This window comes from Elaeis guineensis, chromosome 15, assembly GCF_000442705.2.
Source record: "Elaeis guineensis isolate ETL-2024a chromosome 15, EG11, whole genome shotgun sequence".
In the NCBI taxonomy this organism is placed as follows: Eukaryota; Viridiplantae; Streptophyta; class Magnoliopsida; order Arecales; family Arecaceae; genus Elaeis; species Elaeis guineensis.
The window spans coordinates 68,975,195-68,992,780 of record NC_026007.2 but is presented as its reverse complement, the minus strand read 5'-3'; the positions used below and the strand labels follow the sequence as shown (position 1 = coordinate 68,992,780).

At 37.3% G+C, this 17,586-nt stretch overlaps 2 protein-coding genes across 3 annotated transcripts; one reads left to right on the top strand and one right to left on the bottom strand.

Annotated features, from left to right (window-relative positions):
* Positions 1-4,037: 4,037 nt before the first annotated feature.
* On the top strand, positions 4,038-11,482 carry LOC140854058 (binding partner of ACD11 1-like). Of its 2 annotated transcripts, none has more exons than XM_073249417.1 (5): positions 4,038-4,152; positions 4,522-4,597; positions 5,557-5,670; positions 9,865-10,323; positions 11,259-11,482. In XM_073249417.1, the coding sequence occupies exons 1-4, from the start codon at positions 4,043-4,045 to the stop codon at positions 10,291-10,293; spliced, it is 729 nt and encodes a 242-aa protein (XP_073105518.1). In that variant the 5' UTR covers positions 4,038-4,042; the 3' UTR covers positions 10,294-10,323; positions 11,259-11,482. The 2 variants fall into 2 exon arrangements, with proteins under 2 accessions (XP_073105518.1, XP_073105517.1); XM_073249416.1 differs by having other exon boundaries at positions 9,865-10,328.
* A 3,472-nt stretch (positions 11,483-14,954) lies between these two features.
* LOC140854138 (uncharacterized protein At3g28850-like) lies at positions 14,955-17,344 on the bottom strand. The gene has a single exon (XM_073249615.1). It carries the CDS (start codon positions 16,529-16,531, stop codon positions 15,212-15,214), a length of 1,320 nt encoding a protein of 439 aa, XP_073105716.1. The 5' UTR covers positions 16,532-17,344; the 3' UTR covers positions 14,955-15,211.
* Positions 17,345-17,586: the final 242 nt, after the last annotated feature.

The window sequence follows — 17,586 nt, the reverse complement described above, 5'->3', positions numbered from 1 at the left end:
ATCTAAATGATTGGAATGGAAGTGCCAATTTCTATTTTCATTCTCATTCTCATTGTAGAGGCCATCTCCCTCCAACCAAATATGTCCTATTTTGTTAGTAAATCCAAGATAGAACCTTTTGTTCCATTTTGAATGAGAAGCCTATCAACGTGGGTCAACAATTCAAATCATTTTGAGGAAGAAAGAGTCATTAGCAGAGGAAGAGTACAAAGACCCTTTTTGTGCAACACGCGAGCAAGACATTTCTCATTTCACTAATCAATGAAATGAGACAGTCAGGAAAACATAAGAAAAGAAATAAAAAAATAGAAACAAAGAGAGAAAAAAAAAAAAAATTCTTTGTGCATTAGTGTAGAAAATCCTACAAAGTACATTGCTTTATGTGATTGGTCCACAGCCACCACTTTTCAATGCACATTTAATGTCCACAGTTCTATTTTCATTTAAAAATTTTGTATGATGAAAATACTTCTATTTTTATAAAAAATTATGATATTCTGTATCAAATATGATTTTCTGCATGCAGGATGTTATAATATGGTTCAAGATATCATATATGATCAAGAATGTCATAATATAGAATGTGGTCTTTGTCCAATCACTTTCCAATGCGCATTTAATGCCTACAGTTCTGCTTTTTCGTTTGAAAATTTTGATTGATGAAAATACCCCTGCTCTTTGAAAAAAATTATGATATTCTGTAGTATATTATAATATACTGCATTAAAATTAACTTCCTGCGTGTAGAATGTCATAATATAGACGTAAGATATTATATAATTATTTCTACAGATTAGAGATATTTTCGTCATTCAAAAATTTTCAAATAAAAAAGTAGAATTACAGATATTAAATATATATTGAAAAATGTGACTACGTAAATCAATAAATAAAACAGTGCATTCCACATTGATGCACAAAATATTTCTTCAAAATAAAAAAAGAGAGACAGACAGGAAGAAAAAAAAGGGAATGGTAGAGAACCAAATCCAGCCTAAATTATAGGACCCAGCTCAACTACAATCAGTCCACCAAAAAAATGGTATCAACAATATGGATCTGCCCCAACCTGCCATTCAAACCCAAGTACATTCCAAGACTGGCCCAGTTACGCAGCGAAATTGAAATTTAAAAACTACATATTTACAATTCATTACTTAATAAAATGGTTAAGATGGTTCATGTTGCAATTAATTGAAAATATTTCTTGATTTCTTCACTCCTTATGTTTTTAGCAACTATGTAATTGAACAATCAGCTGATGGCATTAGATAATCTTTCTACCCTCATTTTTTCATTCCACAGAGAGGGGATAAAAGCTGAATTACAGCGGCCGTTTAGATGCAAGTTATCTTATCGCTGGTTATGTTTGGCTGAAAGGAGGAGGGCCAACAATGAGAGAAGAATTTCTGGAAAGAAACCACTGCAAAAAATGCACCACAAAGGATCGGGAACTCCTGCTTGTGGCGTTCAGAGTAAAAAGCTTTTATAGCCAAACTAAAAGAACTTAATGAGAACAATTTTAATTGTGTTCCTATTCCACTCCATCACATGCATTCATGCTAAGTTGGTCTTCCGTCTTCTAGCTTTAAACTAGGGTTTGGGTTACATGCTTCACATGAAAGAATGAATGATCTCTTTTACAATATCAACTGTTTGACCGCATCTTGCATAAATTTTAAAATACTTCAATCTCTTTTTTTCATCGATTTGTATAGGTTTTGAAGTGACTATTGTAAAATCTAACGGTTGACATCGCAAAAAATGATGAATCATTTTTCGCACGAAAGATATAACTCAAACCCTTTGAACCAACATATGGAGTTAGTCTCATGGGCACAAGAAACTAAACCATCCTATGATCACTAAATTATGGGACTAAATTTGGTGAGTGCACAAGGAGGGTAATTAGTCCTGGAGCCTCACAGGCACTATTCCATGTGCCAGCCTTATCCGTGCAAAACATTGCCAGCCCAACCAGGAGCTCACATACACCCTAGGGTTCTCTTAACCTAACCACAATGTACTCCATTTCATTAGGTGGCATCCATCGAAGCCTTATTCAGATCTTTTCCTAAGCAACAAAGAGCAATGGGAGCTCATCATAGAATTTGGTGAGGGTCTCCATCGTTCTGCTTCCAACAGCAGTGCAACACCCGCCATGGACCATGCATGGTCTGAAGAAACCAACGGTCCAATCTCAAGAGATAGATTCTCTCTATTCTCCAAAAAGAAACAAACAATGGCTGGATTTTATAAAATGACATCTTGGCTGCTACAAATTTAGACTCCAAAAGACAACATCCATTCCAGCTATCCAAAGAAGTTCCATATTCTTGAAATTAACCGGAGGGTCCAGAAATCCACCTACGGACTTCCAAATAAGTCGATCCTTAAAAGAATAGTGTCCATAATATCACAAAAAAAACAAAAAAAAAAAAATCAAGTTAATTCTGGACGTGAATGTGCAATTAGGAGTCATACATCAATCATCATCCCCCATCCAATCAGAATATCATATTAGGTTCTCACAACATCGGACCACAAAGAAATTGACTCTATTTAATAAAAAAATAATCAAATATCTGTACCTAGCTCCGCAAAACTAGATGCAATCTGCAGCTAACTTCAACAGAGACAGCCCATTCATGTCCATCGAGTGGTCACGATGAGACCTAATCTAAAAAGTATCTTATCCAAGTTGGATAGACCCAATCTTACCCACTGCCAGCCCTAATTTTCACCACTTGTTTTTTTGGTAAGTTTTTACTTTATCCAAATATCTAAATTTACTTTTATTAGACCAAAGTCGGTGGAGAGGAATCTCAGAGCAGGAGACTTCTAGTTACTCATCTTTTCCAGAATTGTTTGTACTTATCACGTTGAAAGCATTATCTGGGTATGAAAACCAGCGGCAGTTGCAAAAGAAAAGCGCTTCTCTCTTCTCAGCACCTTGGTGAGAGCCAGCCACCTAAGTAACTATCGATCTATCTATCTATCCCCCTTTGCAAAATCTTCAATTTTGTTTACGTTGCTGCAGTTTGAAATAATGAGATTTTTGTGTAGAATAACATTCTGATACTTGTTCTCCAGTCATTAGATTCTGAAACAATTTATCTATCCTGAGATATCGCCAATTTATCCACGCAGAATAGGAATAGGCATAGGCATAGAACAAAATCCCCAATTCGTTCCTCCCATATCTTTCCCTCTTATGAATATTCCACATTTCATGCTTTCTTGGTTGTTCCGCCTATCTTTTCGAGTTTTCAATGAAGGTTTGAATTATCATAGCTGATGATTCATTGGGAAGTTGTGTGTTTTTTCATTGAGGTTAGCGGGACATTTAATTTTTATCTCTTATATTGAGATGGGGGATTACTTATTGTTTAAAGCCCTTTGGAATGCATGTTTGTGGAAAAAAAAAAGGTGCAAGGTATACTAAATGGAAATTGTATGGGTTTCAAATGGAAGAGAAAAAGATCAGTTCAAACCGATTTGGTCTGTATGAGTGATAATTGTCCAAAATTAGAGCAATGTATCATAGTAAACCAAGTGGTTGGCAGCTATACAGACTGATGTTAAGTTTTTTTTTTTAAAAATATATATATCATGGCTCCCTCCTAATGTATCGCAGAGCCTGATTATATGGTAATGCCAAAACAATAACAAGTAATCAATATGGTGAAATGTTCTTATTGGGTCACGAACAAGAGAAATTTGGGAGGAGGTTTTGCAGAATTTATAAGATTTTAGTTAATGATTTTCTTTTTTGCAATTAACAAAAGATATTTTTTCTGATCTTTTCCCATCTATTTCCACAAGTGCCTCAGTATAGATTCTTCAGTAGCATTTGTTTGATGTTTCATGGTGGCTTTCTATTATCTAAATGGCCAACTGTTCTGATATACTGATATAGTTCTTCCAATTAGCTTTTAATTTTAGGTAACATGATTCTTTCCTTTTATTTGATTTTCAGTATTTTATTTGGTAAAAATCTCTCAAATTATCTTTGGTTTGATGAGTTGCAGGATTTGCGAGTATGAGTGGGTATACCGTGGAAGTTACTAATCTGTCCCCTGTTGCAACTGAAAGAGACCTTTATGAATTCTTTTCCTTTTCTGGGGCAATTGAACACATTGAAATCGTCAGGTGATAATGCAGGATCTGAATTCAATAATAATTGTAGTTTACTTTCTTCACATAAGAAACCTTCTATCATTCATTTTTTTAATGTTTATCTGTTTGGTTAATTTTCTGTAATGGAACAGGTTTCAGGACCTAAGAAGAAATTTTTAGCCTGTCTGTGTAATTTACTCAAGAATGTTTAAAATGCATGTCTTACACATGCAGGCATGCTGCTCATAATACATTAATATTATTTTAGTAATACTTTTAACTGTTTCACTTCCTTCTTTGGGTAAGACTATATTATAAGGTCTAGTTCATTGCTTGGAAACATTGAATAATTTTATGGAGACATGTTTGAAGTTGTTCCTGATCTGATGCATTCTTAAATAGGTCTGGAGATTATGCTTCCACAGCTTACGTAATATTTAAAGAACCTTATTCCTTGGAAACTGCTGTATTGCTTAGTGTAAGTTCTTCTAACACCAACTATGGGAAGTTTTTTTTTGTGATGCAACAAATTAATGTTTGTTTAGTTCATCTTTTCGACAGTCCTTTTTGGCCTGGTTTTCTTCCACTGTTCAGCAATATTTTGTTGTTCGATTGCATCTCCATCAGCTTTGCTCAAAAGAATAGTTCCATCATCAAACAGTCTCACAACTCACGATCCATTTGATCTGATTGGTTTAATTTTAGCGCATAAACCACCATGGAAAACTCTATGGATAATTTCACTCTTCTGTCTTTTACATGAGTATGCTATTACACTGTGCTTTTCAGTTTAAGTGAGGTTTTGAACTCCTAGTTTCTGTATTTTATCATCCTACAACTATAGTGATTATTTTATTATCACCATCAGCTCTGATGTTGCATTTGATCCTGGAACCCCAGCTACAGTTCCAATCTTCTCCGAACTGTGGAAGATTTCAATTTTTTGATTGGTTTTTCTGCTACAACTGCTGCTTAATGATAATATTATCCATGTCAGATAATTCACAAATTTCATGAACTGTTTGCAGATGGTACTTAAGTCTTTGAAATACTGGTTGACTACTTTACTAAAACTGCTATCTGCAGTCTATTTTCAACAGTAGTGTTATTGCTATTCTTAGTTAATGCTGTCTCTCCCTGTGTTTAATTTTGCATGCACTATTTTATAGATACATTAGCTATTCTATATATTTTTTATTATTTTTAGTTTCTAAGTTTTTGTATCCTTGTAAAACTTCTGGCAAATTCTCAACATTTCTCCACACAAATCTTGTGATTCTGCCCTCTCCACCAGCTGAATAGGCCCTTATGGTTAATCTCTTAATCATTCATTTGATTAAATGCACTTTTTAACCATCAGTTGTTTTATCAGCTAAAACAGAACATTGATTACTCTGTTGCATAAGATGGAAACTAGTCATTTTTTTATTTTATCAGGGAGCTACTATTGTAGATCAACCTGTTTGCATAGCACGCTGGGGATACCATGATGAAGCTAGTGATTTCTGGGACAGGCCTTACTGGAAGCTTGAAGACGATAATGTGTCTACGGTATGCATTGTAGAACTTCTTATTTTTAGTTCTTTGATGACTCAAAGACATGAATTAACATAAAATTTAATACAATTTACTGGAGGATTAAATTCTAAGACATCTAATAATAACATTGTGATGTTTTATCCTTGCATCAGTCCTAGTTCTAACTGGAAAAGTGATGCAGTCCTAAAGAGACAATGTGCCTAGAGAGAAGGAAGAACCACAAGTATAAAAGGGAAAGGTGGAAAAACTTACCACATGGAGATATTATTATTTATTTATTTTCAAATTCAAGTCTACTTCGATGGTTTTGGCGACTTTATATAGGCAAAACCTTTGAAAATTTTACGAAAATAGGAAAAATCCTAAATCCGGTTAAAAACACCAAAATGATAAAGTATAATTTGTGTAAAACATGCCTGTGAAATTTTAAGGTTGCGTTTGGTAGCTGGCAATCTATCCAGATTGCTGGCAATTTAATGTGGTAATCTGAATTACTGCATTGGTATGTTTTTTGGGTAGTAATCAGATTGCCTTGGCAATCCAAAATTTTGGATAAAATTATCTTTTAAAAAAATCATACAAAATTCATTGCCCAACCCCCCCTCCGTGTGCGCCTCCGACCACGACTCCTCCATCTCCCTTTGCCTGTCCGTGGCTCCTCCACCCTGGGCCCCCACCACCCCTCTATGGCTCCTCCACGCCCGTCCCCACTACCCCATGGCTTCGCATGTGCCCGCCCCCTTCCCACCCCCCCAATGCTTGCGGTTCCCCACATTCTTCGGCCCGCCACTTCTCCACGCCACCACCACACCTACATCACTCCCGTTATTTCTCACCCGAAAAAAGAACAGCACCAGGATAAAATTATTGAGGGTATTTTGAAAATTTGATTTCATATTATCGGTAATCTGATTGTCATACCAAACATGTCAATCAGATTTTCAGTAATTTTACTGCAATATTATCTGTGTGTACCAAATACAGTAATCAACATTACTGGCAATTTAATGATGGTAATCTGTCCTGAAGGCAATCCACATTACTTTTCAAGATTGCCTGACGATGCACCAAATGCAACCCAAGTCAGTTCAGATATTTTTTTTGACCTATGAAATTGAGAAAACAAATTTCTTAAAAATTGTAATTTCCACTTCTGGGCTTCCATTGACACCTGAAACAATGGATCGCAGACAACTCTGGGCATGATGGACTGTCATTGGCAAGACCATCAGGCTCTCAATGTTGATTCTAGAATGTGGCCATAATAGGAATTTTGATCAGCAGATTGATTACTCCCCGGTCAAGCTTCAATTTCAACAATTCTAGCTCTTCTTGCACTGTTCCTCCCCCAAGTAATCTTTGGCTATGATTGCTGCATCACAAAGTGCTCCTCACTTGCCATTTTAATTGTACACTTGTTTTTTGTGGCTATCTTACTATGCTATCTGATGATGTGCCAGATACAAGATATTATTTGGCACTTCATCTAGGGATTAGGCAACAGTCTTGCACTTGCCATTTTAATTGTATACTTGTTCCTTGTGCTTATTCTTACTATGCTATCTGATGATGTGCCAGATACAAGATATTTTTTTTCACTTCGTGAAGGGTTAGGCAACAGTCTAATCACTTCATGAAGGGAAGAAGTACATAATATAAAAGAACAGATATGAAAGATCGAAAGGAGATGAAAGTGAGAGAAGTAGAATATTACATCCCACATAAGCAAAGAGTAGAAAGGGTAGATCTTAGTACCCTTAGTTGATGAGCGCATTCTCGTCCTATCCTTAAGGGCTCGTTCTTTTGCGGGTAAAAGATTTATCCAAAAAGTTGTATTTTTCTGGGTAAGTATTTTGCAAGCAACATTTAGACAGAAAAATAATTTACCCATTTTCTTTTATGTATTAGAAAATGGTCCAGAATCTGTTATCCATATTCTTTTATATTACCATTTTTCTGGATAAGTTGTTATGATCCATTTATATTTTTCATAATACCCTTTATTATATAAATATTATTACATATAATATAATATTATTATATATAATATAATATTATTATATTATATTATAATATAATATATTAATATATTCTATAAGATTATATATTATATATAATAATATAGTATGATATATTATATGATATTAATATACACTATTATATAAAAAATATTTTATTATTATATTATTATATATTATATAAATATATAAGGTAATATATTATATTATTAAATATTAATATATAATATATTATGTTATTATATTGCTATATATATTATAATGTATTATAGTATATTATAATATATTATACTATATTATATATATAATATTAATATATATTATTGTATATAATAATATATTATATTATCATATTATTATAATATATCTTATATTATGTTATTATTATAATGTTATATTATATTATAATATTATATTAATATCATATATTAATAGAATATAAATATATTATATAATATTATTATATATAATAATATAGTATAATATATTATAAAATATTAATATATTATACATTATATTATTAGATTGTTATATATTATTATATTATTATAATATATTATAGTATATTATAATATGTGATATTATATTATATTAATATCTATTATTATATTATTATGATATTATATTTTTATAATATATTATATAAATATTATATTATATTATATTATAAGGTTAAGGGTATATTAGGAATGAATTAAAATGATTACTTTTTCGGTTGATGGAAAAATGATTGTCACCCCCTAGGTGGGTAAGATTTTTTCCCATTTCATGGGTAAATGCTATCCATAGAAAAATAACTTATCCATTTTGAAAAGCGTGAGAACATGGGTAAGTTGGTTAATGGGAAAGTTGATCAACTTTCCCATGATATTTACCCACAAAAACAGCATCTTTAATGACATGCAAAATAGGTCTCAAATCACTATCAAAAAGTCTTCATTTTTTATGATTCCAAATGTGACAGCACACTACAGCATTCAGCGTGAACTATCCTAACCTCCAATCAGACCAGAAGCTAAATTGTCATTAGGCATATTCTGAATACCCAGCTTATCTACCAGTAGTTCCTATGCTTGACTACTAACTGAAGAGCCAAAGAAGAGATGGTTAATAGAGTCCTCCATCCATATTACGAGATAGTTGAGGAAATAAATAAGTAGGGTTTCCTCAATGTGACTGATATAATGAAGTTGTCAATAATTATTGTTTTTCGTGGTGGCTGTTTATTGTCATTTTCTTCAGTTAAGCTATAGAAAAACAAAGGCCTGGAATGGTTTATGTTCACAAATCAAACTATAAGCTCCAGAAGCAACAATGCATATAAGAGAGTTAACACCCATTTTGATCTGCCTTTCCATATAGGCACATATATGATTTATCTTGATCCCAATTTTGAATAGCAACCCTAGATCGTCTAGAATAGAAAATCACTGACAGTATGAATTAAATCTCTCAAAAAGATTCAAATGAAAATTCAGATAAAAACAAGATTATCAGTTTTTGACCAATTGATTGAAAACTTGGAAACAGATAAATAATTTTGTCTAATACTTAAATATGACCACTTAAGTAGTGTTTTATCTGAAAATTTAAATACTAAAGGGTTGGTCAATTGGTTTTTTCAGGACATGTTGATTAGTTTTTCTTAGATGCGAATCTTTTGTTCACGTCAACGTTCCTTTTTGCTCAAACTAATGCACCTTTTACATTCTTTAAGAAAGAATTTTCTCAAAAAAAAAAAAAATCTTTTAACAACAAAACAGTAATATCCATTTCCAAAAGAGTAATAATCGTTTGGTTGTTTCTGGCTCTTCTTTTAAATCAGATGGTGAATGTTGTCCGGTTTAGATTGAACCATGTCAAAATCTTGTGCATTCTGCTGTAGTTTCTCTCGCTGTACCATGTATTGTTCTTTTGCATGATTGTTAGATATTTTTGGTAGTGATATTCATATAACAGAGATGCTTTGGCTTTAGGCGTGAATAATTTTTGCAGCTTAAAATCACATCTTGAGGTTTTGTCCATAATCTTATTTGGACAGATTTTATCTTGCATTCTTACATTATATTACTGGATGAAATAGCAAGGCTTCTCTTGTCAATTCACTCATCAAGGAAGTTGATTTCATTTCACATTTATCAAATTACTATAACAATTTTCTGGCATTCTCTGCTACCAACATGAACAGACTACAAACGCAAGCCATTTCAACACAACTCCAAGGGAAGCCGTGACAGTGGCGCAAGATGTGGTCAAAACCATGCTGGCTAAGGGATATACACTAAGCAAGGATGCCTTAATCAAAGCCAAAGCTTTGGATGAATCATATCAAGTCTCAGCCACTGCTGCAGCCAAGGTTGCTGAACTGAGCAAGAGAATTGGACTGACGGATAGGATTAATGCTGGTGTTGATTGTGTTAGATCAGTGGATGAGACGTATCATGTATCAGAGACCACCAAAACAGTTGTGTCTGTGACCGGGAGAACAGCTGCGAGTGTTGCAAATGCTATTGTCAGCAGTAGCTACTTCTCTGCTGGAGCTCTATTGGTTTCTGATGCTCTCACAAAAGCTGCAAAAGCTGTAGCAGATTTGGCCACCTACGGCAACAAAAAGTGAAACAAAGAATTCTCGGAATGTGAAATCCATGTGAGGTTAGATATCTAATAAGGATTTTGGGATTGTAAATAATATGGTAAAAATGGATTGTATGGTGCATGACTATAGGTAGTGCTTGTGCTTGGATGACTCGAGTAAATTTGTAGATCTAATAATTGATGCAATAATTCTTGTTGATTTTTAGATTTTGGTTTATTTGTTGTTAAGATCTGATTATGGGAGCTAGTTAGCTTCCGAATTTGGAAGTTTCTCCAGGTTGACAATGAAACATCATATACTCATGAAGTAAATGACCATAAAATGTAAAAATCCTTCATTAGTTAAAATATATACATATATATAAGTTTAATACATATATGTACTTTTTGAAAGTTAACATACCTACTCAAGAGTTCACAACTAAATTTAACATTTAGTGAGAACTCAAGTTTTAGTTGGAAACTTCAGAACCCTGTCTTTCTGTTATCATAATTGACATCTTGATATGCCATGTACTGCTGAGGAAATAAACAAAACAAATAGCTAATGTTCAAAATCAGTTTCGCCAAATAATGAAGCAAAATCTGATAAATTGCACAATAAAATTATTTCATGGATTCCCGGAGTTCTGAAAATCTAACATATAGAAATAGGGGTAGCAATTGGGTTGAGTAGGGTTGGATATGGTTTGGATTGGATGTGGATTTGGTTAAATATTTATCAACTTGAATTCGATCTGTTTATTAAATAGGTCAAAGATTCAAATCTGAACTCGACCTGACCTATTTTTGAGATTGGTTCCATAAGTCTTATTGCTTGAATTTGTTTGCAAGTCATAGTCATGACCCATACTCTTGCCGCATCATATCTTACATGTTTTATTCATGCTTCCCTAGTAGTTCTAATTCTTTTTTGGGTTTTCTATATTTAATCTGCTGCTTCTGCTTATACCGTTCCATATGGCTGTGCTTCTTCTATTGCTGCAGGATTCATCTACTACGGCATTGCACTCTTATTGTATTGTAGCTGCAGTTCTATCCTTTTATTATCATTTTGGGTTACTTTCTTCTTTCTCCCTGTTATGAAGCTGGTGTTTGTATCTATATGGATTTGTCCTACTGATGTTAGTTACTTGTATCAGTTGTATCTTGTAAACGGTTGTTTATCTATGCTCTAATAAAGTTGTGGCTTCCTCTGCTTTACCAAAAAATCTTCTTTTTGTTCTTCTTGCTGCATCACATCACACTACCTCTCTCTCTCTCTGTGTGTCTCTGTCTCTCTCTCTGTGTGTGTAAGAATGCAGTGGGCATGCTACAACGTGGATTTGAACCTCTGACTTCTCCAATGTGGAGAGGGGTGCCAATCATCTGAGATAAGCCTTGTTGGCATATCCTTTTGGCCATACTTCCAAAAAAAAAAAAAAAATCATGTTGGGGCAGATCTTCATTCTCGTTACTGCGATGATAACTCAAATTTGTGTTGAGGAAGTGCCTGGATCAAAAAAGACTAACCCAGGGGAGTCATCAAATGGACAAATGTCAGTATTCTGTGAAATCTTTAAGAACTTTAATAATTTGCCTCAAGGAATGCCTTCAGTGCTTCTCGTGATGGCTCCTACCTGGGTAGCTGTTTTGGCAATCATACATAATCAGTTGGATCCTTCCAATAGAAATCTATCTCATTGATATTTTCCTCTTGGTCGATGAGTGTATCATGTTTGCAAACATCTGCTAATGCTGATGGATTTTGGACAATAATCTCTGGTTTATTCTAGCATGATATACTTTTACCTGCCCCTCTTGTTTACAGGTTGTTATGTGCATCACCCGGTGCTGGTCCATGGGATGCTCCATTTGAAAAGGGTGACCTTTCTGCATTTGCTCATGCTGCTGTCTTTGCCTTTGTGGGCAGCTTTGTTAGCTTGTTGATACTACCAAAGTTTTCAAGGAGTTCCTTCCAGCATTGTCTCCTTCCATGCACTGATCTGTCTGGGTGGGGAGAAGCAATTAGCGGCCATGAACTCTTCAGGAAATAGCAACCACGGACAAGATTAAGAGAAACGCTTCTGAATTTGGGAAATATGAATTACTTTCTGTAGCAAAACAGAAAAAATGGCAAGCTAAGGCAGGATGTTTTCGACTTCATGATCAAGAGGGCTCGACATATGCTGATTAGAAGCTATTGATCAAGTCAGTAATCTCACATAAAGCTGACTAGAAATATTTCAGATGAACAGGCTCGGTTCTTGTGCTCCGATATCACCATTGATAAAGTGAAGCTTGTAAACAAGTGTCGGGTTCTTGACCACGAGTTTCAGATAACTTTGTTCATGCTTGTACATCATGTACATGGCCTGTGAGAACAATGTCAGAGAATTGGTTTCGTTGCCACCTGGGACTGTTCCACTAGTATCTACAGTTTGACAACGGTCTCGGTGCACCCATTTTTAAGGGAGAATACGTGGGGATGGTGCTGATTCTGTGTGTAACCGGCAGTGGTTACTATCCCAGCATTTAAATCCCATTTTAATTCTAGTCATGAATTAAATACAAAAGAGAGTATGACTTTTAATTTTCGTTTCAATTTATTTTGATTTTGATTTCAATTACGAACCAAATGCATCCTCACTCTCTTTTTTTTTTTATTGATCTAAGCAACATCCTGTGAGCCGTACCCCAGCAAAGCTTATAAAAAACATGGCCACCGCCGTGAAGTAAAATGTTTGGTATATCAGTCCCAAGGAACCGGGTCATTGGGGGATAAATCTTGACAATGTCCGGTCCATGCTATCATATTTGAAGAACTTTCTTACTTTTTTCTTTTATCTGTTAAAATCTAAAGGCTGAATTATTTTCTAAAATTAGACGTCGTTTTCGTTCCAGCTACGTGCAGCAGAAGCAACTGGACTATAGTTCAGACTTCATGGTTCAAGTTGCATTTTGTCCTGATTAGGTGGTTCCCCAAGCACCGATCAAATAAAGGTTGAGTTTGTTGTACTAGTTTAAGAGAGGAAGAATTATATTGCTACCAAGACCTGAATCATTCCAAGGATTCAAACAGGACTAATCATCTTATTCCTCTTCTTTTAATTTTTTTTTTCCCTGAACTTTTAAGGAAAGCATAGACAGAGGCCTAATCATGTTTCAATTTTTTTTTTTTTTTTTTTTTTTAAGTAGAAGAAAGGAAAGAGACCAATAATTTTTTGCGAGAAGAATAGAACAGATTTTGTGTTTTGGAATGGGTCTAGCTCACCACCAATGGTGAACACAACAGGCATGGAGTGAAAAGCATAGACAGAGGCCTAATCATTAGATTGCACGCATGATGTGCTTGGCCCCCGACATTCCTTGAGATTTATCTTTGAAATAGTTTACCAGAAAATATTCTTAACACATTTTTTTTCCGTCTTAAAATCTAATAATTTTTGAGCAACCATATATCATCAGCATGCATCCAAGAGACAAATTTTTGAATTTAGGGTGGTAGAGAGAGCCAAAGATCTCCCCAACATATGTCTCATCTATAAAAATAATACTTTTGAAATTAAAGCATTTTCTTTTTGGTTCTGTTTGTCATTTTTATATGTTTTAAATTATTCTTTCTAATTATCTTAAAAATAAGTTAATTACATTACTGAGTTTCCTACCATTATGCATTTTTCTCAGTTCCATTCAGATTGGACATCTTTCATAAAACTCCAAAATAAATTGGCTTCCGTCTCTTTCTCTAATTCAACTCCAAACAGTTTGTACTCCCATTCGGATTGGACATCTTTCATTAAACGCCAAAATAAATTGGCTTCTATCTCTTTCTCTTATTCAACCCCAAACAGTTTGTACTCTGTGCCGGAAAGAATGAGAAGATATCAACGCAAACATATAAAAACAAAAAGAACAAAAAATGATTTCTGATAACTCTTTTCTTTGAGGAAAAGGAGATGAAGGAATTATCCATTAGTCACCTGAATTTTAATGCAGAATGAAAGAAAAAATATAAAACAAAAAGAACAAAAAATGATTTCTGATAACTCTTTTCTTTGAGGAAAAGGAGATGAGGGAATTATCCATTAGTGACAGAACCAAAAGAAGAGCCAGCTCTCTAGATTTCAGTTTTCTCCAAAAACAACGTAAGAACAGATGTGTAACAGAGCAAAAACATAAAACAACCTCACCAAAAAGCCAACCCCTTTTGGACCATGTGCTTGAGCAAAAAAAAAAAAAAAAAGGCTGCAGTCAAAATGAGCACCAATAAAGAGAGTAGCTTCCAAAGAGGGATGAGGCCAAAACAAACAGGAGACTCGGCGAGAGAAATACCACAAAGAAAATCACCTTGCAGCAGAGGGAGATCCTGATAACAATTGCTCGGCTATAGTTCTCATCGACAGGAGGTGCTAAGGCCAAGGCCACATTAAAAAAAAAAAAAAAAATCCAAGTTGTACTGTTTCAATCTGTTTTAGTTTATAGATATGCAATATAATTCCGTGTATTCTACTGAGAAAGAGATTAGAGCAAACGAACAATCAATAAGAAAAAATAGAGCAAGAGCACCAAAAACCAACAGAAATATGACAAAAATGAATAATGAAGAACATATAAAACAAAGTTTCCAAGAGAAATACTAAGAAGCAAATACAAGAAAAGTGTTCAAGAGAAATATTAAGAAGTAGACACAAGAACAAGAAGTAACCAAAATCCAGGTCGTATTGCTTCTATTTTTTCTCTTTTTATTACATATCAATGCACCTCAATTCTCTGTCTTCTCCACTCAAAAAGAAAAAGAAAAAATAAAGAAAAAAATAAAGCCATAAAGACATTCCTGAGAACCTTTCAAAACTTTGAACTCTATCTTGGGTCCGGACTTCTTCACCTCCTCTCTATACACACTACAACAATCCATCAAACACCTCGCTAAAACCCCCGCAGAATAAGCCTACCAATCCTCAACAGCACAGCGGGCACCGGACGAGCCCATTCTCGTTGCACTCGGGGCATCGCCGGAAGCCCCCTTCCTCCTCCTCCTCCTCGTCCTCCTCCTCCTCCTCCACATACACCTTGCAGCTCCCCGAGCAAGTCTCGCATGGCACGAACCTCACACCGCCACACCCCTCGCATGCCTCCACGACGCCGCCGCCTTTCCCCACCACCGCCATCTCACATCCCTCCAAAGCTGTGCCCAATTCTCCGGCCTCGTGCATTTGGCGCACCTCCTCAGCCCCTCCCAAGTACTTGCCATCTGCAAAGACTCTTGGCAGTCTCCCGCCACCATGCCCGGCCCCGAGTATCTCCTTGAGCTCCTCCTTGAACCCCCCATGCATCGATACGTCCCTCTCGTCGATGCGAGCACCGTAGCCTTGTAGTATTAATCTCACTGCCCAACAATCCTCGTAAGTCTTTCGAATTCCTCGGAGGCTTGTGAAGTAGAACACCACCTTCCCCTTGCCGCCCGGTGGGCATTTATCCAAAGGCGCCACCTTTGCAGCGTTGGAATTGAAAGTAGCCCTCCTCGCATCGATTCTCTCTTGGAATGCATTGATCCGAGCTCGGACAATTCCTTGGGATTTCGGGATTTCGCTGGAATGCCGGCACTCTGTCACCTTCTCTGGCGGCTCAGGAGGCCGGCCGAAGGCCGGGTGCGGCGGGGAGAACTCCTCGAGGGCATTCCGGAAGGTGGCGAGGATCTCGGGATCGAAGTCGGAGATGATGGAATCGCCGGGGCCTAGCTGCATCCAGCCGGGCTTCAGGGAGGAGGATCCATTGGCCAAATGGGATGTTGGGAGGGACTCTGGCGCCGGGAAGGCGTCGCGGGTGGTGTGGAACGAGAAGGAGCGGTCGACGCCGGTGGCGGCGGAGGTGGGGCGGAGGGGGCTGGTGTCCTCGAGGCCCTCCATGAGCTCCCAGGCGTTGATGGTCTCCGGCTCGTTGGGCGGGGTCTTGGTGGGGGTCTTCGGGATCCGGCGCTCGATCATCTCCGACCAGGCCTTGGCCTTGCCGAGATCGTCGGCGAGGCCGTCGCGACCGCAGTCGTGGGAGCTCTTCATCATCTCCTCGTCGGAGCCGGGGAGGTCGTTGGGGCTCGGGCCACGGTCGAGCTTGAGGGAGCCAAGTGTGGACGACGCGAGGGTGACCACGTGGTAGCCCTCGCCATTCCTTCGGCAGCCGGCGCCGGCGGCCTCGTGGAGCGGGACAGAGTAGCTCCGGGCGTACGGCGACCGGCTCCGCCTCATGTCCCGGCGGGCCTGCTTCGAGCTCGTGCAACCCATGGGCAGACCAAATCAGAAGAATCAAAACCCACGCCTTAATCAAGAGAGATTGGATTCAGGTTTCGAAGGAATAACAAATCGGGATACGCTAACGCGCTGGGATCACAAAAGTACAATTTTTACGGATATTCCCCGAGAAAGGCGGCCGTTTTGGGACGGCGAGAATCATAAAAAGATGCAATTTTAATCCAGAAAACGCATACGATAATACGAACAATCAATTCGATAAACCAAAGAGAGGACTTCGATGCAGGAAATTTAACCGAGGAGGAGGATTGAATCGAACTATCTCGATAGGATCGGATTCGTGGGGCCAAGGCTGCTGCGGCGAAGAACAGGGGAAGCAGGAAAGGAGGAAATGAGGAGGAAAAGAGAGGAGAAGAACCGAGAAAGGAACGGGGTCGGTGAAGACCCAGTCGTAGATCATGGAAGGAAGGAGTCGCCACCCATGAACAAAAGCCAGCCAGAGCGAAAAAAATAAAAAATAAAAAGAGAAAGAAAATGGAAGCAGGAGGTAGAGCAGCCGCCACGCACAAGTCAAACCAAAGGAACCATCTACGATGACTCTGTCCTCTCTATTACTCTACCATCTCCTCTTTACCTCGAATCCTCCACTATATTCTCTCCCGATCTTTGCCTCTCTCCCTCTTTGTCCATTGGAATTTAGAGGCCTTGCCGAGATTTCTGGGGAGAGAAACCAGCCGCAACGCTCTCCAAGCTCTCCCTTCTCCTCCCAATAGCTAGCGAGAGAGAGAGACCAACGATGGGAAAAGAGTGAGAAAGGTAAAGTAAAACAGAGGGCATGCAGGAGGCCGGTGGGAGGAAACGTTCGGCCGAAGGAGACCTTGGGTTCTTTCGCCCACCCTGCCCACGCGGTAGGGGTCGATATTTAATTTGTTGTGGGGCCCATGGGATTATCCGGGTACGTGGCATCTAGAGAGGGTTGGGGAATGGTGATGTTTGGTAGTTGAGCATTGGTAGGTGATCGAATTATAAGGGGCAAGTGAATTAGATGTCAGCCACGCGGGGGGTTTAGTTATATCAAGGGGGATTTT